This window comes from Capra hircus, chromosome 11 (assembly GCF_001704415.2).
Source record: "Capra hircus breed San Clemente chromosome 11, ASM170441v1, whole genome shotgun sequence".
Taxonomy (NCBI): domain Eukaryota; kingdom Metazoa; phylum Chordata; class Mammalia; order Artiodactyla; family Bovidae; genus Capra; species Capra hircus.
The window spans coordinates 102,964,937-102,987,095 of record NC_030818.1 but is presented as its reverse complement, the minus strand read 5'-3'; the positions used below and the strand labels follow the sequence as shown (position 1 = coordinate 102,987,095).

Sequence of the window (22,159 nt, the reverse complement as noted above, 5' to 3'; positions counted from 1 at the left end):
GAGGAGGGCAGAACAGTCACACAGTGGAAAGCCACCCACCCTCACCTCCCACTCTGGTCCCCAGCAGCGTCCCCAGTCAGCCTGGCGTCCACGGGTGGGCAGCGGGCCTGCGAGCGTCTCTAGGTCAGCACTGGACGGAAGGATGGGGAACAGAAGAGGCACGCGGTCACAGTGGTGATGGGAGAAGCTGCTGGACTCTCTCTAGGGGGGCTGTGGGAGGCCAGACGGGACCGCTAGGGTCTCCCAGGGCCAGACTCGGACACAGGACGCAAAAACAACAAACGGAACCCAGGTCTGAGTGGGGTGTGCCAAGTAGGGTGTGGAGCTGCCCAGGGGGAGTGTCAGGGTTCCAAGCTGTCCCAGAGGGGCCAGTCGCCAGGCCAGGGACAGGCCTCTGCAACCCCCACGTCTTCCCAGCAGCTGAGCCCGGAACTTCCTGAGTGCAGGGCCCCCGAGACCCACATGGGTCCCTTTGTGACCCTGCTTCCAGGAGTCTGCTGACCAGGGTTTGCACATAGGTCCTCCCCAGCCTTGGCCTCGAATTTCTGTTTCCACCTTTATTTTTCTTTCTTTCTAGACTCTTGCTACTTTTTTTTACCCCATGTGCCAAATTGCGCTGGTTCTTGGATGCATCCTCCCCCCGAAGTTTTAGATCCAAGAAACAAGATGCGTCTTACTGTCTGTGGTGCGTCACGGTTACGTAGGAGGCACGTAAAGGCGGGACGATGGCTGCAGATGCTCACCCCGTCCCTCCCACCTGGGCCTGCATGTACCTGCAGGAAACCCACCTGCCCTGTTCCGAGGAGGCTGACGGGGGTGTCCAGAGCACGATGTCCATCACAGGTGTGGCCCTTTCGAAACTGCGGGTCTAGTTGGCACCGAGCTGGCAGCTGCAGGGACAAGCCAGATTGCCCACCTGTGGTGTGTTTGTCGTGAGTGGAAGCCACCTGGAGCTGAGCAGAGGGGGCTGAGCGGCCTCCTGGGCGCCGGGTGGTGTGACCTGAGCGTCCACCACCCAGAAGAGCTCCGTCAACCAGCCTCCAGGGCCCCAGGGCTCGCCCACGCTGCTCTGATGACCACCCCGACCCCACGGCCTGGCAGCCCCTCTCCTCTGTTCACCCCGGTGTTGGCTGTGTCTTTGGCCGTGTCCTCCATGTGGACCCACCCTGGAGATAACCCTGGACACTGCTTCTCCACTGGGTGCAGCAAGCCTGGGATCCATCCAAACTGTGCACCAACCACTGGTACCTCGTGGCCCCGTGGTGACCGTCGTGTGGACGGCTCCCCGGCTGTCCCTTCCCCGATGCGGGATGTTGGGTGTTTCCAGTTGGCGTCTGTGGACAGAGCTTGTGGGCATTACTGCACAGGCTTGCGCTCATCTCTCTCTCTTCTCCTGGGTAAACACCTGGAAGCGGAGTGCTGGCTCAGCACCGCACACGTCTAACTTTGTAACAAATGGCCTCATGGTTCCCCGAGGCCTGTGCCATGTTGTTCCCGTGGACGGGCAGGCGGGTGCGTGACTGTGCCAGGGGCCCTGGGTCCTCGCTGGGTGCGCTGTGCTTGGGTCCTGCCAAGCTGTCCGAACCTCGAGGAGTGTTGTCTCAGCGTGGCTTTAATTTCCGTTTTTCTAAGGGCTGGTGATGAACGTCTTTTCTTGTGCTGATTCGCTGTCTGTGTGTTCTCTGCTAACGTATCTGTTCAGCTCTTCTGCCTGCTTTTAAAGTTGGATTGTTCGCCCTGCTCCGGTTGAGTTTCCCTTGTCTTCCCTAGGGTTTTTCTTTGTCAGGCACGTGCTTTGCAGATCTTGCCTTGGTCATCTTTTATAGACAACAAGTTTCGTTTCATTGTAATGGTGTTTAGTTTCTTATTTAACTTCTTTTAGTGATTGTGCTTTTGGGGTTCTGTCTAGGCTTTTAGCTAAACCCAAGATCACAGATTTGCTGCTGAAAGTTCTGTAGGTTTGTGTTAACGCTTAGGTCTGCAGCCCACTTGGGTTCAGCTTCACATACGGTGCTGGTTGGGCCTGTGGGCGTTCGGCTTGGCTTCGCCTGCGTGTGACTCGCGCGTGGCCCTTGTTGGGAGCCTGTCGCCTCCCCACCGGACCCCTGTGCACCGCTGTCATGGAGTGGCTGAGCGTGCTCGCGTGGGTCTGGCTCTGGGCCACGCTGTGTCTGGCAGGCTTGGTCACCGCCAGCATCGGGTCGTGTAGGGCTGTGTTCTTTCCGTTTGGTTTTCAGTTGTATTTTTCTGTATCAGGAAGGACTAGGGGCTCAGTTTCTTATTCTGCCATCTGAACAAATGGCATACACTTTTGTGGAGCAGGCATCACCTTCTCTGCCCCCTCCCCACCCTGCCCCACCTCAACAAGGTCCCCGGTGGCGGGACCAGGGCAGCCTGGGCACCTGCCAGTGGTCACGGCGTTGGCGGGGCTCCGATGGTGACACCCGGATGCACCCGCGCTTGGGGACGAGAGCGGGGCCCCGCTGAGCCTCCTGGACATGATGGCACCCTGGGGGCGGGCGCCTTGCTGTGTGTTGCCCGAGCAGAGGGTCCAGCACGTGCTTCAGGTTCCCTGCCCGTGACCCGCAGGAGGTTGAGGACGTTTGGGGCTGCGGGCAGCGTGACGCTCCCAGTTCCCTCCTTCCATTCATTCCTTTGAAACAGTGTCTTTATTGTGGTAGAGTGTACCTAAGAGGAGATTTACTGTTGGGACCACTTCTGAGTGCACAGAGCCAAGTGCGTTCACGTGTGTGGTCATCGCCTCCATCTTCTTCACAAGTCAAAGCTCTGTCCCCACTGGACACCCACCCCTTCCCCTCCCTCAGCCCCAGGGCCTCACACGAGTGCGTCATGCAGGCTCTGCCGTCCGTGTCACCTCGCTCGCGTGACGTCTCTCCCCTCTTTGGGTTCAGGCAGTGTCCTGGGCAGGTGGGCAGCAGAGTCGAAGTCACCGCAGGGACCCCTCTTCCCCCGGCAGGGTCCACCGCCCACCCCATGGACACACTGGTGTTCTCTCCAGCCCCAAGGCCTCGATTCTGCTGCCCGTTTGCCCAGGTGAGCTTCTGTTCCAGATCATTCCATCGAGACCTTTATGGCCATGACTCACCCGCTCACCTCCCCGTGCAAGCGGCTAATGGCTTTCACGTGCTTCCCACCAGGTTTCACAGGGCTAAATATTTGGAGCCCATGACCCTAGAAAGCAGCATCATAAAGGGGTGGACACGGGGCCACTGACGCTGCAGGCGGCTGCCTGGGTCTTGGGGCAGCAGGAGGCCAGCAGTTTCCCCCAGCCCAGTGCAGGGGGAGCCTGGGTGTGACCCCTGCACACAGCCCACTGAGGCATCTCCCACTGCTATTGCCATCAGGCACTGTATGACCTGCCAAAGGCCACCAGGGGTACTCGAGGGGCCTCGTCACTGAGCCCCGGTGTACAGGCTCTCCTGGGTTCCTGGAGCCTCTCTGTGACTCGACACCCCCTCCCAAGGACGGAGGCTGCTAGAGGCTCAGCTCCGACCCGGTAGAGGGTAGTTTAGGGCCAGGGGCGTGCGGAGCAATCGGAGCACCTTTCCAGATGCGCCGCCGCTCAGGGGGGTATTTTTAGCTGGCGCAGTATCCGGCACGTGCCGGAGCAGAAATAGAAGAGGCTCTTTTGGTTGTTCTGGATCTGACAGCCTCTGGCTCTTGGGGAGCCGGGCTGGGGTGGGGGGGGAGAGCGTGCGGAGCACAAACAACTTCTGCTGTTTGGAGAAACATCGAGGCCGAGGGTTGTGGATGGGATTATTTCTGCTGGCGAGCGCTCGTTATTTAAATGCCACGGCGCCAGCGCTGGCACTCTGCTCCGAGTCTGAGCGTAATCACAGCGGGCTGGGGTGGGGGTGGCGGGCTGAGTAATTATGTTTTAAAATATCATCCGGGTTGTTTTTCCTGTGCTCCCCGAGCCCCTGGGTAATTCCAGGTTTGGAAGATTCTGACGGCTCTCTGCCGTTCTGCCCGACACACCGCCCCCCCACCCCTGCCCAGCATTCCCCAAACATGCCAGGTGGGAGATGCTGCCCGACCCCCAGAGTGGCCACCCTTCTGGCTTCTGCCCTGATCTGAGCTCCTGGGAGGCTCCCTCCTTCGTCCTGGAGTTGGCCCCTTCCGGGCCGAAGGCACTGGGTACCATGCTCACCCTGTGCATGCTGGCAAGCGCCTCCCCAGGAAGGGCTAAGCTCTGTGGGGACAGGGTAGAGAGGCCCCCGGGGGACCCTGCTGGAAATGGAGGGTGACTCCAGTGCGAGTGATCCCAGGCCCTGGGTAAGGCAGCGAGAGCAGCAGGTGGGTCCCCAGCCCATTCTCAGGGATGGGACTGACCACCCTACCTTACCCCGTGGGACTCGCCCTGTGGTTGGCAGAATGCTGGTTCCCCAGGGCCTGGGTCGCCCTGACCCTTCCCCCACGAGAGCTTGGTGCAGAGATAACCTGGGGCTAATGCACACTCACCTGCTCCAGCTCTGGGGCTGCGACCCTTCCTTGCCACCACCCCTCCCAAAGCCCCTTTACAGCAGCCCCCGTGTGGCTTCCAGGTCCTTCTCCCAGCCCCACTTGGTCTCCTCCCTCCCCAGGCTCAGGTGTCCATGCTGAATTGCCCTGTGACCCCAAGGGGGTGTCACAGTACAGAGGGCAGGGGGCACTGGCCAGCCCAAGGGGCTGCCTCTGACCCTCTGGGAGTGGTCGTGGCACCTCCCTAACAGACTCCACCCCTGAGCCCCTACCTGGAGGAGAGCATCCAGCCAGGCCTCGGCCCCTAGTGTCCTTGACCCCTACCCCCCGGCTGTCCAAGTTCTGGTGGGTCTGACAAGCTGTGTCCTCCTGCCCTGCCCAGGACTCATCAAGGCTGCTGACGAGAGCCACTGCTCTCAGCAGGGAAGACCCACCTGGCGTCCATCAGAGCAGCCTGGGGCCCTATCCAATCTGCAGACATTGCCAGGGTGCCGGGTGGGTGAGGGGTTGGGCCCTGGGCTCCCCTGCAGGCCGTGCTGAGTGGCCAGGTGTGCGGCGGCCCGCCCCAGAGCAGCTGGGGTTCTCACCCACACAGCTGCCAGGGCAGTGGCCCTCCCAGGAGTGACCGGGTGCGCCCGTGTGCACAGACGAGGCAGGCACTGGCCCTGCCCTGTCTGGCCGGGGCAGCAGGGTGAAGAGGGTAGGCTGATGGCCGATTGCAAGCGTGAGCTGGGGTGAAGGTGCCAGTCTGCAGGTCTAGGTGGAGGCTTGCTGGGTACGGGCCTCTCGCTGATCCTGCTGAGAGGCCTGGGCCTGCATTGCTGCGCAGGGGAATTGGTGCCAGGCAGGAAAATGGGGCAGGAGCATTGCAGAGAAGGGGGACATGGGGGAGAGGGGGACGGGCAGGGGCCAAGAACTGGGAACCTGCTTGAAGGGTGCTGGGGCATGGAGCCTGGCAAGGGGGGGGTCCTGTCCATAGTGGAGTCCTCCATGTGGGCTCTGCCCTCACCCTGCCTTCGCTGCTGGCTGGGCACTCCTGTGGGCAGGGGGCAGGCCCTCGGCTTCCCCCTCAGCCTCCCAACACCTGGTGAGGCACAGGGGTGTGCTGAGTGCCCACCAAGTGCCCGAAGGACCCGCCCCTCCATCCCGAGCACTAGAGGAAACCCCACCCAGGCCTCAAGAGACCCTGCAGGGGATGGGAGAGTAGGGGGGTGGTTGGGAGGCTGGCCTGGCATGGGGGCAGGGCGTGCTTGAACTCAGGGTGGGGTTCAAGCAGGGGAGCGTCGGGGGGCCTCCCCCACCCTGCCGCCCCATCACGGCTGCAGTTCTGGCACAACTGGGGGTCCCTGAGTACCCCCCAAGTGGTGATCTGTCAGGAACATTCCCTGAAGTCTCAGAGGCTTGGAGCCGGCTGTGGAGACACGGCGTCTGCCCTGCCTGGCTCTGCCACCCCTGGCTTCACTGCTGGATGGTACTGATGGAGCCACTCTTGGCCAGGAGCAGAGGGCGCAGTGCCCACTGGCAGAGGGGCTGTGTGGCATGGGGCTGCTGTGAGGAGTGGCTGGGTGGAGGGCTGACAGGACGAGGTCTGTCCCCTCCCCGAGCCTTCGCTCCCCCAGCAGAGGCGGCCGCTCCGCCTCTATTGGGCTGTCCCCCAAGGCCTGGTGGACACGCCCCTGCCCCGGAAGCCTCCTGGGCCGGACTGGGCATCCCCCCACCTGCTCTGTCTACTCTCTTGGGTTCTCCTGCAGGGGCAGCAGCTGGTGGGTGGGGAGGATGAGCGCAGAGCAGCCCTCACGCGGGCCTGGGTGGAGGAGGGCCGATCTCCCCGTCCGTGGCCCCAGGGCTCGGCCAGGACGCCCCTGACCGGGTGGTCCTGTGTCCACAGTGCAAGAGAAGCCGGAGCCGGTGCCGCTGGAGAGCCGCTCCTGCGTCCTGATCCGCCGCGACCTGGTGGCCCTGCCCGCCAGCCTCATCAGCCAGATCGGGTACCGCTGCCACCCCAAGCTCTACTCCGAGGGGGACCCTGGCGAGAAGCTGGAGCTGGTGGCAGGTGAGGCCCCGCCCCACCACGTCTGTTGTGTGCAGAGGCCCTCCCCTTTTGTTTTTTCTTCAGAGCTGTGAACAATACTCATCACCAATCAGTCAAACAAACAAACAAAAAGAACATCTTAAATTTCCTCTTAATTTCGTTTTAGAAGACTGTGTCATGAAGAGGAGTTATTCAATTGAATTAATTTAGCATTTTAATTGAATCCCCTGGGCTGGTCGAGCTTCTGATTGGCAGGGGCCGCAATCGTGATTGTGTTTTAATTTAGGTCGTGGCTAAAACCAAGTCCCGTACAGTTTGCCACCCCCACCCTCCCCAGCTCCCCTGAGCGTCCAGATGCCATGTTCAAGGGGCAGAGTTGCCAGCTTCCACACAGCGGCTCCTAAATAGACTCGCTTCTTCTATAAAAACAAACAACACAGTGGGGTCCAAAGCCCATTAGGGCTGGTGCCTGTTGGAAATATTGATCTTCTCAATGTTGGAATTCACTGGGCCTCACAGCTCCTTGTAGATTCCACTGCCCCCCGCCCCCCGCCCCCCCGCCCCCCGCCCCCCACCAAGCCACAAGTCTTGTAGGATCTTAGTTTCCTGACCATGGAGCTCAGAGTCCTAACCAGTGGATGGCCAGGGACATCCCTCCTTGCAGATGTTTAAGGCTGTCCAGCAGAGATGAGAATTCATGGGCCACTGGGCCCCCACCCCTGTCCAGCACCCTGCCTGCCGCTCCTGGGCAGCTTTGTGGGGCTTTTCTGCCCGAGACGTCCTTACTGCTCGAACCCCACCTCAGCAGGCCGCCTGGCCTTTTTAGCCGACAGGAGAGTCACCAGGAGGTGTTGGCTGGTCTGGACGGGCCTGGGTGGGGTGAGGGTGCCCCCGGCCATACCCCACGCGCCCTGCCCCCATGCCCATTGTTACCGTTCCAGCAAGGGCCCAGCTCCTGAGTTCCAGGACTGTCAGCATTGGACTGGGATGGATTCTGAGAGTGGGCAGGTTCCTCAGAGCCCTGGGGGTGGGCATGGTCCCCAGGGAGGCCTGTTTGGGCTGGGGAGGGGTGCGGGCCAGCCACCTTCCCTGGCTGTGTCCCACCCGAGCCCCAAGCCTCCTGCTGGTCCCCCCCTTTACAGATGTCCCCGCCGTGAGGCGGCTGTCCAGCCCATGTGGCTCAGGGTGACCCGTCTTGCTGTTGGGTTTGAGGCTCTGCAGACCTTGGGGGTGGTGAGGCCCTTGGGGACACTTGCTGTGTCTTGGCCTGGGCTCCCACTGGAGGTCTGCATCCAGCATCAGCCACATGCTTCTTGGCCCTGAGGCTGCGGGCGTCCCTGGAGACCTGGCTCGTAGTGGGGACAAAGCGTGAAGCCAGGGAAGGCCCCCCCACCCCCCGAGCTGGCGTGTCACGTCTCCCCAGGGTGTCCTCGCGCCTTCCGCTCCACCCCCGCAGAAGGGAGTGCTGCCTTGTTCCTGCTTTGCACTAAGGTGCTTCAGTGCGTGCTCTGTAAAGTCAGATCGTAGACAAAGGCCCGAGGAGGCCTTGGAGGCTCCCTGCACCCCGTGCCCGGTGCTTCCCTGCCCTTCTGCGTTCGTCACACCTGCGGCTCCCAGCTGGGGACACTGCCTCTGGCCTAAGCTCCTTTCTCCTCGGGCAGCATCCGGGGTGAACCATCCGGGGTGAACCCGGGCTCCGGCAGCCCGAGCCTGCAGTCATCCCTGCCCTTCGTTGGCCGAGCCCTGGGCGGGCCCAGTCTGACCGGGCTCCGTGGGGCGAACAGCACTGCAGGGTGTGTGGTCCTGCCTCTGCGCTGGGCCGGAGGGAGGGTCAGTGCTGGGCCGGGGAGCCCCTCCCTGAGTTCCAAGACTCCACCTCCCACCCCTGCCCGCAGCTCTTTGATCGGGGAGCAACTGAGAGGTGAGGCAGGGGTTTACCCAAACCCACACCCAGGGCCGTTCCCCTGAGGGCCGGAAGGCAGTTTGGGGACCGCCCCGTGGAAGCGAGTGACCAAGGCGGCCTCCTCCTGGAGACAGGGCCCCGAGGGAGCAGGGACAGCCTGGGGCACCCTGGGGTCCCCACGCCTGGAGGGGGGTTGCTGTCAGTGTCGGAAAGGCCGCTCCCGCCCCCACCTGCCCCCTCAGCTGTGGCCTGCAGCCCTGGGTCTGGGCTGAGGGCCTCTCTGTCTGTCTGTGCCCGCCGGCCGCAGGCTCTGGCGTCTATATCACGCGCGGGCAGCTGATGAACTGCCACCTGTGCGCGGGAGTGAAGCACAAAGTCCTCCTGCGCCGCCTCCTCGCCACCTTCTTCGACAGGTAGGCCCCACGGGCGGGCGGGCGCAGAAGCCTCATCCCCCTTGGCGCGGCTGTGCGCGGCCCTGCACCTTCCCAGCCCCATGCCAGTGTTAGCCCGGGGCCCGGGGAGGGCTTGCTGACCACCCCCCACGTGAAGAAGCATGCTGGCTGATGTCACGGGGACACCCCGACCCCCCAGGAAGATAAGCAGCAGGCTTTGGGTGGGGCGTGCAGGCGGGTGGGCGGGTGTCCCCTCCCGCTGCCGCCTCATTCTTCCTCCCCTGCCCACCCCTCCGCCAGGAACACGCTGGCCAACAGCTGTGGCACAGGCATCCGTTCGTCCACCAGCGACCCGAGCCGCAAGCCGCTGGACAGCCGCGTCCTGAACGCTGTGAAATGTAAGAGGAGGGCTGGGGGTCACTGGGGGAATGCTGGGGGGTGGGGCGCATCTCCAGGAGGCGCCAGACCCCTGGATCTCAGCCTGGAAAAGGCAGCTTCTCCCAGAGGGAGCTGGTCTTGGGGTCGACGGGGAGAAAAGAACAGCTCGCAGGAGCCCGGGCTCGAGGTGTGAACGTTCTTGGTAGGTTTCCAAGCGTGATGAATTCAGCTGTGAAACTATTTTAATATGTGAAATAGATCTAATTTTCCTTTTTGAACAAAACCCCTTATTTACATTTGGGGGTTATTTTGAGCCTTTGCCATCTGCTCGGCCTGCTTCTGCCTCCCGCTCCTGGGTGTGTGGGGGCGGAACCGGGTCCATCTTGGTGGCAGACCGCCGCCCCCCCCATCCCCGAAACCCCCTACCCACCCACTCACCCCTGCCCCCTGGGACAGGGAAGAAGCCACCCATGCTCGGCCCAGGCCAGACCAGCCGATCCCGTCTTCCAGAAACACTGTCTTAGTTTTCTTGCTTAAAAGAATCTCTCCCATGAGGCTAATTCTGTTTAGAGCAAAGAGGGGCCTTTGCAGCCCATAATTGCATCCCAGAGCGTGCGGTGCTGGCAGGGCTCTGAGAGGAGGCATGTGGGGTGGGGCTGACCTGCCCCACAGTGGGGCTCACAGTGGTGGGGGGCTCACTCTGGGGGACCCGCCTCCAAGTTCCCTGCTGTTTGTGAAGAGCTGGGTCTCCTGGCTTCTGGAGCGGAAAGGAGGAGAGGGCGGGTTGTTACTGTCAAACACGATGCTGCTGAAAGCAGGCATGAGCCAGCCCCCTCATCACTCCTTGCCGGCCCTTCAGTCCATCTCGGGCCCAGAGAGACCCACCCCACCCCACCCCACCCCACCCCCAGAGGAGTGGGACGGGGCCTCCAGCAGGAAGAAGGATGACGGACCGCTGGTCTTCAAACTGCCCCAGGAGAGTCCTGAGTGGCCACGTGGCCTCCTTTGCTGGAGGGACAGGGTGGAGGAGGATACCCCCCTCCACTGGCCCCAGAGTGGCTGCTCCAGCCCAGAGCACCGCCCCCACCCCCAAGGCGGGTCTCAGGCCTAGGGCCCCTGTGGAGGCGGAGGGTGGGGCCCTGGGATTCCTGCGGTGGGTGGCCGCTCACGCCTGCCCCTACGCCCTGTCCCTGCAGTGTACTGTCAGAACTTCGCCCCCAGCTTCAAGGAGAGCGAGATGAACGTCATCGCCGCGGACATGTGTACCAACGCCCGCCGCGTGCGCAAGCGCTGGCTGCCCAAGATCAAGTCCATGCTGCCCGAGGGCGTGGAGATGTACCGCACGGTCATGGGTTCCTCGGCGGCCAGCGCGCCCCTGGACCCCGAGTTCCCGCCCGCCGCCCCGCAGGTGTTCGAGCAGCGCATCTACGCCGAGCGGCGAGGCGAGGCCGCCGCCATCGTGGCCCTGAGAACTGACGCCGTGAGCGTCGACCTGGCCGCCTCCGCCAACCCCGCCTTCGAGGCCGGCGAGGAGGCCGACGGGGCCGGCTCGGTCATCCAGGAGGTGGCCGCGCCCGAGCCGCTGCCCGCCGACGGCCAGAGCCCCCCGCAGCCCTTCGAGCAGGGCAGCGCCAGCAGCAGCCGGCCCGCCACGCCGGCCCCGGGGAGGAGACCGGAAGGCCCGTACGCAGGGCCCTTGTAGGGAGGAGCCCCAGGCGGACCGGCGCCCAGGCGGGTACGGAAGCTGCTTGCATGCGTTACTAATACAGACAAATGTGATCAAGCCACTTACCTACTGAACTGCTACTGTTGCCTGAAAAAAATGTGATTTTTATTCTGCTTGTATTTAAAATTTATGAAGGAAACAAATGCATTCGTTATACTGTAAAACGATTAGGCCACTGGCGACCTAGTTGCGAGAAAGGTCCCAGGGGCTCCTTTTTGATATTCGAGAGGTTAGTCTCCAAGTTGTAGCTCCCCTTCTCCTGCGTGGGGAGGAGGCGAGAGGCCCCCAGGCCCCGGTGCCTGGCTCTGCTGGCCTCCCACCCCCCGCCCCCCGCCCCTCGATCCCCCTGCCCGGGATGAGGCCGGGGGCCTGTGGGGCGGGAACACGCGCTTTGGGGTCCTTGGTCCTCACCCCTGGGGACAGGGACCCACCCCCACCCCTCTGGGGCCACGGGCCAAGGCTGGGCCCCCAGGGGCCAAATCCTTGTTTTACCTTCTTCTGAGACTGGGGGGTCAGGCCTGCCAGGTCCGCCGTGCGTATGGGGTGTGGGTGTGTGTGTGCAGAGCGTGTGCGTGTGTGAGCGTGTGCAAGGGCAGTGGTGATGGCTTGGCGGTGGGCCGTGCTAGTCCGTGTGTGTGAGAGGAAGTGATCTTGGCTGTGTCTGCTCTCCTGCCCTGCGCCCGGGGGGTCCGCCTGACCCCCGTGGCTCCACGGACCCTCAGTCCACCTGGGACCCAGGGCCCAGGCCGCCCAGCACGCCCTGGCTCCCGCCTGGCCCCCTCTGCCTGGCCGCCCGCCGCCCCGTGGGGTGGGGCCACCACCCCTGGTGCAGCCCACGCAGCCCTCAGCCACGTTGGGTTTATGTTCGCTTGTTTATTCGTTTTCATCGTAATTCAGATCTATTTCATATTTGGTTTGGAAACTTTCAGCCCCAAAAGAGCAAAAAAAAATTGAGAGGCTGGGGTGTCCCTGCCCCGACCCACTACGGCTCTGGGGAGTCCATGTCCCAGACCCCAGGCTGGGCCCCACTCACCCCTGTGGAAGGGCAGCCAGGGTGAGCAGGAAGGGAACTGGGGGCCAGGCGGGCACTGGGCTCCCGACATGCGCGCGGAGCCCCAGGGTGCGCGGGCCTCGGAGGCTGTGGGTAGGTGGGCGCTGGGCACAGGCCTGAGCAGAGGCGGTTTGCAGGCACAGAGGTTCTGGAATGCGTCAGGGCAGGGGGTGTTGATGGGGGTCAAGGGGCAAGGGCTTTGTTGGTTTGAGGCTGGAAAGCTCACTGTGAAGTTTCATTGCTGTTTGAGGGAAGGGGCACATGCTGTCCCAAGTGCTCCCATCCACATGCCAAGGGGCCGCCCCCCACCCAGTCCCAGGTGGCCCCCAGGCATGGCCAGAGGCCCCCACCCCAGCCCTACTCCCTGCACTCTACCTTCCCTTCCCTCTGACCCCTGCCAGGCAGGTGTGACCCACCCCGCCGCCAACCCACAAAGCTGAGCCACCCCCAGCCTCTTGCAGGTCCCAGCTGGGAGGGGGGCATCATGGGAGGGGGGCTTCGGCACTGACCCCCACCCCGCCAGGCTCCTTATCCTGCTGACTGCCGCGCTTCCTCGTGGAGGGCCCTTGGAGGAGACCTTGGTGGTGGGGGGGTGAGGGGTGCTTTTTCCAGCCAGGCCAGACATGTGGCCTGCCCTCTGCAGAGGTCTGATGGCCGCGGGCTGGGCTAGGAGGACCCTGGGTGGACACATGGGAGCTGACCTCAGCCCCTTCACCTGCCTGTCCCTGCCCCAGGGGCTGCGGCTCCTTCCTGCTGGGGCTTCAGGCCTCTTCCGTCTCAGGCCCAGGGGGGCGAGCTGGCACAGCCCAGGGCCCACAGCCCACCAGGGACCAGGACCAAGTCCTCCTGGAGTTGGGAGGAGGCCACAGCCCCTAGGTGGGGGTGGGGGTGGGTGAGGCGGACCCCACCAGCTCCCCTGTGGAGCCCCCCTTGTTGGGGCCGACACCCCATGTTTGCACTTTTATCCGACTAGCCCCTGGGGACTCTCGGGGGCCAGCTGCCCACCCTGGCTGTGGACAGAAGGGCTTTGCTCTCTCCTCTTGACCCCCACTCCAACGTGGGCCCGGTGGCCCTCCCCGGCCCTGAGGCCAGGACAGGGAGGGGCGCCAGCCTCCCAGAGAAGGCCTGACTGCGCTGCTCAGGCCAGCACAATGTCCCATGACCTCTGTCCTTTAATTGTTTATAGTCGCCGTCTGTTTCGTTGTTCTGGGTAAGGAAGGCTAGAGCTGCAGGTGAAACTTTAATAAGAATCTAATGTGAATGGCTGCTGAACTCTTCCTGCGCTCCGGACGGGCCAGGCCGAGCGTTTTGCACTAATGTGTCCCACGGTGGACGTGGGGCGGAGCGTTTGCAGACGGGCGTGGCTGATGATTGTATCTGCCGGGGTGCTCCCCCCCCCCTGCCGTGTCCGGAATGTTCCGCGGGGTGGGCGGCGGCGGCGGGCCTGGGCTCAGGGGGGCCTTCCAGAGTGCCTTAGCATCTTTTGATCATTTTTCCCAAGGAAAACCAATTAGGAGAACCAGACCCTCCCCTCCTCTGTTTACAAGATGACTAATTCCTGTCCCCTGAGCGTGACCCTCCACACCCGACCCCTGTAGACCGAGAGACAAGCCACTCAGTATTTATGAGATAACCGCACCTTTATCCCTAAGCTTGACTATTAGCAATACGCATATACTACATAGAGTCTACATAGAGCTAAGTCTATCAGCGCCTTTCGGAGAGAGAAGGACTGGGCCAGTCCCAGTGGCCGTGGCGGGCGGCCCGCCTGGGCTCCGCGGCCGCCCCCCACCCCTGCTCTCCCCGGTGGCCGGGCTGGGCCCCGGGAGGCAGTTGGGACGAGTGCAGAGGTCGAGGAGAAGGGACCGCAATGTGACAGATACTGTGAGCTTGGTGGGGCTGCGTGCCCGCCCGCCCGGCCGGCCGGTGGCCTCCGTACTTGAAACCTGCCTTGCTTTCTGCACTGTCTGGTCTCACCCAGAGTTCTCTGTGGTTGCTTAACCTTGCACTTGATGCGACCGTCTTACCCTGCCCTTGAATGTGGACCAGAGGCAAGGGGAGAGGCCTCTGGGCGTGCGGCCTGCGGCCCCAAAACCGCTGTCCGGGTGCTGGGGCCCCGGGAGCCGGGCGTGTTTCTCCTCCATGAAAACTCATTCCTCGGCGGCCTTTCTGCTGGGAGGAAGGAGGAAAGCAGGGGCTCAGCCTGGGAGCGGCCTGCTCGGTTCCGGCCCTGACTCTGTCCCCATGTGATGGCCGGAACCTCCCAGCGTGGGCTGGGTGCATGCCACCCCCCTGCCGTGGATGGCTTAGATTCCCCTCCACTGGGTTATCTTTATGGAAATACTCTGCTGCAAGTCAAAAAAGGCCTATGGCCCATTAACCACCTGAAAACTCAGAGAAAACCTCTGCCTGCCTCTCTGCCAGCAGTAAATCCTAAACGCAGAATTGAGAGCTCAGAGCCGTCTTGAGCTTTAACTACTGTTTCTGAATGTTGCTGCCGCATACATCTGTGTTTCTGTCAGCCAGCCAGCTCCGGGCGTGTCACCCGCCAGCGGCCAGAGGCCATGGGGGGGTGGGGGGGTGCAAGGTGTTTCTAACCTGGCAAGGGTTTTTGGTTTTTGTTTGTTTGTTTTGTTCTGTTTCTTTGAGAAAAACAAAAAGGAATCTGACGCAGCGCCCATCTAAAGCATTCAGGTTGGACAGCCCGCTTGGATTCTGATCGATGCTTCTTCGTTAGCGTTTCACACATGGTTGTCATTTTTATGTCAAAAGAAGCCAAAACTTGCAATACTATTTTTAGCAGACAAAAAATAATAAAAACTAAATATAAACCGTATAAATATTTTTGACTTGAACATTTGAATGGCATTGGGTGCAAATAGACCATTCATCCTTTGGACGGACTGTTTTGGGGAAAGAAAAGAGACTTTTGAAAAGGAGACGGTTGTTGTTAAAGAGTCCGTGGAGGGGTTAAGTAGTACTGTAACTCACGACTGTTAAAAATCAATAAATAAATTGTCCTGTGCTGTATAGGAGGCCTGTTTCACAGTAACACTGAGTTCCATTTCAGCCTCAGAAGAGACTGGCTTTTTTTTTTTCTTCTTGTTTTTTTTTTTTTTTTTAAGAAGGAGGAAACCTCTGTTTGTTCCTCCTGCGCCTCCCTCTCTTTCGTGCTGCTACTTGGCAGAATTCAGACTGTTGCTTTTTCGCCACGGCTGACACCCTATCATAACTCAGAGGACACAACGTCCACCAGCGACCAGGAACCAGAAGGCTTGCAGTGTGCTCAGAGCCGATCCAGGAAGTGGAAATCCGTTACAAACAAACAAAAGGATGTGATCGTTCATTGTAAAGCGCTTTGTAAAATTCACATTTACAGAATAATAAAGTCAGTTCAAACCCAGGTTGCCTACTCTTGGCTCCTCTGTGGGGTTGGGAGAAGCCAGGGAGGGCATGGGTTTGTTGGAGGTAGGGCGATCAACCGTCCCAGGAGGGGCACCCTCAGGACCCAGGAGCCCTGGGTGGGAGAAGGGGCCATCCCCAGGCTCGCTGCCCATTGTCCACACCTGGTCCGCTCACCTCTCCCTGCCCCCAGTGTCTTAGACGGGAAGGAGGCTGGTAGGCAGGATGTCGGTGGCGGGGAGGGGGTGGGGGGGGTCAGGGTGCCCCGTGCCTGGGGTGGGGAGGCACCTGAGCTCCCGGTGAATTGAGGGGGCTCTCCCTTTCATTGTCTGCAAACTGGGGCACCTGGCTCACCTGCCTACCCCTCCAGGCGTGCAGCTGCCTCCCACCCCGCCCTTCCCCTCCTCTGCTCCTGGGCCAGGTCCGCCCCCAGGTGGACAAGGCAGGAATTGCAAGTGGGCGGAGCAGGTCACTGGTCCAAGAGCCCCTGGCTCCATCCCCTGACCATCTCTGGAGCCATCCCTCCAGGTTCCCCAGGGCTGGTTCGCAGATTCAGGCGTGGCAGCTCTGTCCGCCCTTGACTCCACTGCTGTACCCACAAGGACCTTTTTGGGCTCCAGCGGGCAAGGTTGTGCATCCGTATGTCCTATGGACTTCAATCAGTTCTCAGGTTCTCACGTGGAACTCATGCTCAGACATCTAGGTGGGGGGGCTCCTCACTTCCTCTGTCCTTGCAGGGTCTTGTCCAGAGGGGCCACGGCTGACTTTCTAAAGGCACCCCTGTCCTCTCCCCTTTCTCAGGCTTTGTAGCAATTGTTCTGCCCAAGCTGCTGCTGTTTCGCCACTCAGTCATGTCCAACTCTTTTCAGCCCCAAGGACTGTAGCCCCCAGGCTCCTCTGCCCAGAGTGAGTTGCCATTTCCTCCTCCAGGGGATATTCTCCACGGATTAAACCTGCTTCTCTTGCGTTGCAGGCAGATTCTTCACCACTGAGCCACCTGGGAAGCCCTGCCATGGTATTTACTCATCTGTTTATCTGGAAACTGCCCCCCAACACAGAGTAGGGGTCAGAGAGTAGGGGTCTGGAGGAGGCAGGGGTCTGTAAGTCTACTTGGAGTGGCATTCCCCAAAGGGGGCGGGGTCCCCTGGAGCCATGGCCAGGGTGCAGCAGGCACAAGGTCTAACGTGGGTGGACGTGGTTCCCAGATGGGCCTCTCGGAGGGGCCACCCCGCAGCCCTCTCATCAATGCCCAGGAGCCTGGTCAGAGACAGGCCCAGGAGGAGCCGGCATGCCCGTCCCACCCCACACCCAGCCCTGGTGGGTGAGCACTTCCGTGGGGTCTGGTTTTCAGCTCTGCTCGCCCATCAGCTTGGCTGCCACAAGCCCCTGCCCCTCCTGCCCAAGACCTTAAAACTGCGGGATTGGCCAATTCCAGGTCACCCACCTGGGCTTGCTGATGGAGACCCCTGATCTCTGGGCCACAGACTGCACCCCTCGAAGGCCCCCACTCAGGCAGCCCCGTGCCCCTGGTGGCAGGGACAGCTGAGACCAGGGCTGGGGGTGGTACTGTGAGAAAGGACTCTGCTCTGAACCCAGGAGTTCTGCCATGTTCTGGTTCGAGCCGCCAGCCCAGCCCCTGCCCCGGGTGAGCCTCCAGGTTCCCTGCAGGATGGGATCCAGCACCTGCCGGCCGAGCTCTGTCTTCCCCAGCCTCCGTCCTTCAACCGGCCTCCCTGCCCTTGCAGCCTCCACAGAAACTGGCTGAGGCATCAGAACCTTTGCATCCCACCCCTTTGTCCTGTCCTGGAAGTGGGTGCAGCGTCAGCAGGACCCGGAACTCAGCCAGGAGTCCTTTGTCCTCCGGAACAAAGGGTCGGAGCCCGGGGGTGGGGGTGGGGGTGGGGGGGCTAAGCCGTGAGGGAGGGGCACCCTGGTCCACGCCACTGCACAGGGGTGACCAGCCCGCTCCCAATCTGGGTGGACACTGCCGGTGTGTCCTTCCTGGCCCTGAATGAGCATCACCGCTCCCTCAAGGCATCCCAGCGGTGTGGGAGGGTGTCCAGGCCTGTCTGCTGTGGCCGAGGAGGCCTGGGTGGTCAGTTGTGGTTCTGTGTTGGGTCCATTCCATCTGGCTGGAGGGTCCACTGGGAAGTGGACGCAGATGGCTGTCAAGGGACCGCTGGGGGTCTTCGCCTGTAAAGGGAAGGAGAGCGGGGCGGGCAGGTGGGAGAGGGTTAGCACCCAGGTCAGGACGGGAGTGCAGGGAGGGCAGGAGGGACGCTGCCCGGGGGCACCTAGCTCCAAGACCTTTTGTGCCACACAGGTCGGGCACACGGGGCTGGGGGACAAGCGGAAGGTGGGTCTGGGGACACGGTGCAGACAGGACTCCTGCTGTGACGGGGGGGCCACAGGACCATCTCCCCTGGGTCTTCCCTGGGGTGTCTGTAGCCAGCCTCAGAGCTGGGGCTGGGAGGGGGCCTGAGGAGTCTGGGGTCGGGGTGGGGATGACCTTCACTCTAGATGGCCCCACAAGGCCAGAGCTGGAGGGACCTCCACCCTGGTCTGTCTGTCCTTCAGAGCTCGGCCTGGGGGAGGGGCTCAGGGACAGCGGAGGCTGAAGGAGGCTGTTCTGGGTGGGCCAGGGTGAGTAGGCTCTTCTTGATCGGAGGTCCCCGCCCCGCCAGCCCCAGGGCCCCTTGCAGAGGCGGGCCCCCCTGCAAGTTTGAGATTGGGGCGCACCGAGAGGAGTGAGAGCAGGGCGGGGGAGCGGCCACGGGCGCTGGCTCCGGACGCCCACCCCGCCCTCAGGACGCAGGCCTCGCCCAGCAGAGAAGCTGCCCGGCCTCCCGGGACCCTAATTGACTAACAGCCCCAGACAGACTGGGAGCTGGGAGGCGGATGGCACATTGCCTCTCAGGGAGGGCAGAGAGGCCCTGATTTCCAGGAAAAGCGGGCTGATTCTTGGGGAGGGGAGGGAGGAGTCAGGAGTGGGGGCGTTGAGAGGGAGGCCTTGATGAGGGTCTGGGGCAGAGCCTGTCTGCCCTGGGCCTCATCCTCCCCCCCTCACCCCCCCCCCCGCTCCATGAGCGGAGCCCCCAGGTGGTCGCTCTGTCCCGATGCCATCAGGTAAGGACAGAGCGGCCCTGGGGAGGGGCCACGTCTGCCCCTCTGGCTTCCCGAGGGTAGGCAGTTTCCAGACCACACTGGGCCCCACAAGAAGGGCAGCTGGGGTGCCAGGAGGCAGCTCTCCTGACCCAGAAAGTTCTGGAGTGCCCTGCACCAGTGCCCCAAACAGGCCATGCCTGCTGGAAGCCCCGCTCCCCCAACTAGGGGCATCTGGCTCTGTGGCCCTCACCCCACTCAGACCCCTGGCAGCCCTTCCCCAGAGCAGGGGCAGGGGCAGGGGCAGAGTTCATGTGCCCAGCTGGGAGGCTGCTCTTGGGGTGGGGGTAGGAGGTCACCCCAGTGGCAGGTGCTCAAGTCAGCCTCTGGGCAGGAGTTCCCGGGCAGCCTCCCTGGGGACAGTGCAGGAGTGGGGCTCTTGACCCCCAGAGGACCTGCAGTCTGGGTCGCCTTCCTGAGCTGTCTGTCCAGTATGCCTCACTGACCCCAGCTGACCTCTGCCAGCCAGTGTCCACCCAGGGCCTCACAGGAGTCCCACCACGGTCCTGGGAGATGATCCAACTACAGTCCCATTTTTCAGATGGGGAAACTGAGGCACAGAGAAGTTTAGGAAGTCACCTGGGCACAGCTGGCAGGGTATGAACCAGACGCCTGCCTGGCGCTGGCCTCCCTGCCCCTGCCACTGGGGCAGCCCCCCTGGCCGAGTAGAGGGAGTGTTTCAGGGCTCGAAGTTTGGATGGGCTCAGCCAGGACTCACAGAGGGTGGTCCGGCTCCCCCCACCACCAGGTGCCCCCATCCATCCATCCATCTCTCCAATCAGTCAGAGGCGTGCATGGCCCGAATCTCACCCCCACCACAAAGGGGGTCCTTGGCCTTCCGGGATTGGAGCAGAAGCCCCAGGGAAGGCGCCTGGGGCCTTGGCAAAGGGTCAGGATGGAGGAAGTGTGGTGGGCAGGGGTGTTTGGAGGCAACACAACCTCCGTTACAGAACCATGGACCCTGAGGCTCCCTCTGGCGGGGTGGGAAAGGACAGGAGCCCAAGACCCCCGCCACCCTGCCCCCAGGGCCCCATCACTTCCAGGAGGTCCCTAACTCAAGAGCACCCATCCCTGCTGAGGAGCATGGGATGGGGAGCTGGGCGGGAGGGGCGCCCCCAGGCCAAAGCAGACTCTAATCTTGTGGGGGGGAGGGGCTCTGGGCCTTGGATGGGCTTGCCACCCAAGTGGGGGTGAAATCAGACCCTTGAAGGCACAAGGTGAGGAAGAGGACGGGTGGGAGGCAGGAAGTGGAAGGTGAAGCCAGACACCCCCCCCTCCCCCCCGCCCCGCCCCGCCCCGCCCCTGGGGCATTGCTGTTCAGGCTCCCTCTGGGCTCAGAGACTGGCTGCAGGGGTCCCGGGGCTGCAGAGGTGAGCAGAGCTCTGTGCTGGGGGTCCATGTCCACCCAGGCCCTGTGCAGTCACTGGGCATCAGGACCCCCACCTGCCCCATCCAGGGCTCCTGCAGGAAGCTCTCAGCCCCCTGGCCTCCTTCCCCAGGTTGTGGGGAGGGGGCTCCAGGCTCCACATCTACCCTGGTGTAGGGCCTAGAGAGGCGCCTCTGAGACGGAGAAGCGGCGGGGAAGCTGGCCATCGGTGTGGAAGCGAGTGCCCGGCAGCTGGCAGCGCAGAGCGAGGACTGGGCCTCTGCAAGGCGGCCCGCCTGCGAGAAAAAGCGGATCACTCCAACCCGCCCGACCGGTGGTGCTGAAATTCAGATAAGCCGGACGCGTGATCCAGCCGGCTTTGCGGCAGACCCACCCCAAGCGGGAACACAGAAGTGATTAGACCTAAAAGCTCGGGCCATTTAGCTTTTATTCGATTGGCAGCGAGGCCCGGGGTGCCCTCTGCTTCTGCCGTTTGATTATACATCTGTGCTCAAAAATACTGTTCCTGGAACGGAGGGGCCGCAGGCTGCCTTGGAATGGAAATCAATTTGATTAGAGAGCAGTCAATTACCGTGAGGACCAGGCTGCCGTCCACCTCCGCACAGGCCACTTTCCGAGGAAATGCCAGCTTGCTGCGCGCGGGCGGGGGCGGGGCAGACCCGGTGTGGGCGGGGCAGACCCGGTGTGGGCGGGACGGGAAGGTCTGGTGTGGGCGGGGATGGGGCGGGGCAAACCAGGGTGGGCTGGGCGGGCGGACCGGAAGGGGCGAGGTGGGTGGGGCAGGCCTGCACCCCTGCTTCCCTCCCTCTGAGAGGCTGCTCTGTGCCGCCCTTCCCCCGAGATTCCTCGTGCTGAGGCTGGGCTACTATGTGTCTGGACCGCTCCCTGACCAGGGAGGCGGGCCTAGGTCTGGTCGCCACCTACTCCTGCATCAGAAACAAGCTGTGTCATGTCACCAATGTGGGAGCCCCCCCAGCAGGACTGGAGCGGGGTGGTGCCCCCAGGACCTGTTCAGTCCTCCCTAGAACTCGCAGCACCTCTGTGCTGAACTCAGGGTGCCCGGCGAGGGGACAGAATGGGGACTGGGGATTTACCCCTTCAGTCCTCCTGGCTGGACACCCTCACGCAGTGAGCCACCTGCAGACTGGAGCACTCCAGCCCTGCACTCAAGAGCCAGGTGGGCCTGTAACAGAGTCCCAACTCCATCCTCTGGTTGGGGGACTTTTGAAGTCACCTGGGTTAGATTTTGTAAAATAGAGATAATAGTTTCTGTCTTGCTGGGGTGTCATGGAAACCAGAGATCACCCCTGCACTCAGTGTTTCTCGAGCATCTACTCTGTGCACCGAGTGCAGTGACTGATGCATCGCCGTCACCCCCGAAAAGGAGCTCTGATGCTCATGGTTCCGTTGGCCAAGGGGGCACCAGGCTGGCAGGTCCAAGGAGAGGCTTGCACGCTGCTGGCGCACAGGGTCTGTGGCCTCCGCATCAGGGCCATGTGTGGAAGGCCTTCCAGGCGGTGGACACACCTCCCTTCCTCTCCCTTCCTCACACGCCCTAGAGAGAGAGGCGATGGTTCCCATGAAATGCACGGGGAAGTCGAAGGCTGCCAGGGCCTGGCTCAAATCTCATGGCCCATGACGCTGAAGTGGTGCAGCCTCGTTGGAAAACAGCCTGGCAGTTTCTCAAAAAACTGAACGCAGAATCGCCATCCACTCAGAGGCTTGCACCCCAAAGACTTGAAGACAGACGTTTAAACAACATTGCACACCTGTGTCCTCTGCAGCAGGTGCGCAGTGACCAAAAGCAGAAACAACCCCCATTCCCATTAATAGATAAAGGACAGCAAGATGGGGCCCACCCGCACAAGGAATGTTCAACCCAGAAGGATGAAGGGCTGCCTCAGGCTGCCCCACGGACGAACCTTGAAAACACGATGCTGAGCAAAGGAAGCCAGACACCACATTGTTCACTTCCATTTATATGAAATGTCCGGAACAGGCCAAAGCAGGCCGGTGGTTGCTAGGGGCCAGGGGAGGGAAGGAGGGTGGAGAGTGATGGGTAGAGGGTCTCAGGCTGGGGGGACTAGTTATGAAACGACAGTGGTGTTAATTGCACAGCATCATGAGGAATGTACTTAGTGCCACTGAATTGTTCACTTTACAGTGATCGGAATGGCATATTTTATGTTTTATTTATTACACCACAATGAAAAAAACAACCCAAAACCCTCATGTCCAGTGAGT

General features: G+C 62.0%; 1 protein-coding gene across 2 annotated transcripts in view; it reads left to right on the top strand.

Moving 5' to 3' along the window:
- The window catches only part of NACC2 (NACC family member 2), an 81,125-nt gene extending 65,758 nt beyond the window's left edge, over nt 1-15,367 (top strand). For both annotated transcript variants that reach the window (XM_018056079.1, XM_018056081.1), the window contains exons 3-6: nt 6,371-6,535; nt 8,725-8,830; nt 9,110-9,207; nt 10,384-15,367. In XM_018056079.1, coding sequence (XP_017911568.1) covers nt 6,371-6,535; nt 8,725-8,830; nt 9,110-9,207; nt 10,384-10,889 — 875 coding nt within the window. In that variant the 3' untranslated portion in view covers nt 10,890-15,367. The remainder of the gene's footprint in view (nt 1-6,370; nt 6,536-8,724; nt 8,831-9,109; nt 9,208-10,383) is intronic.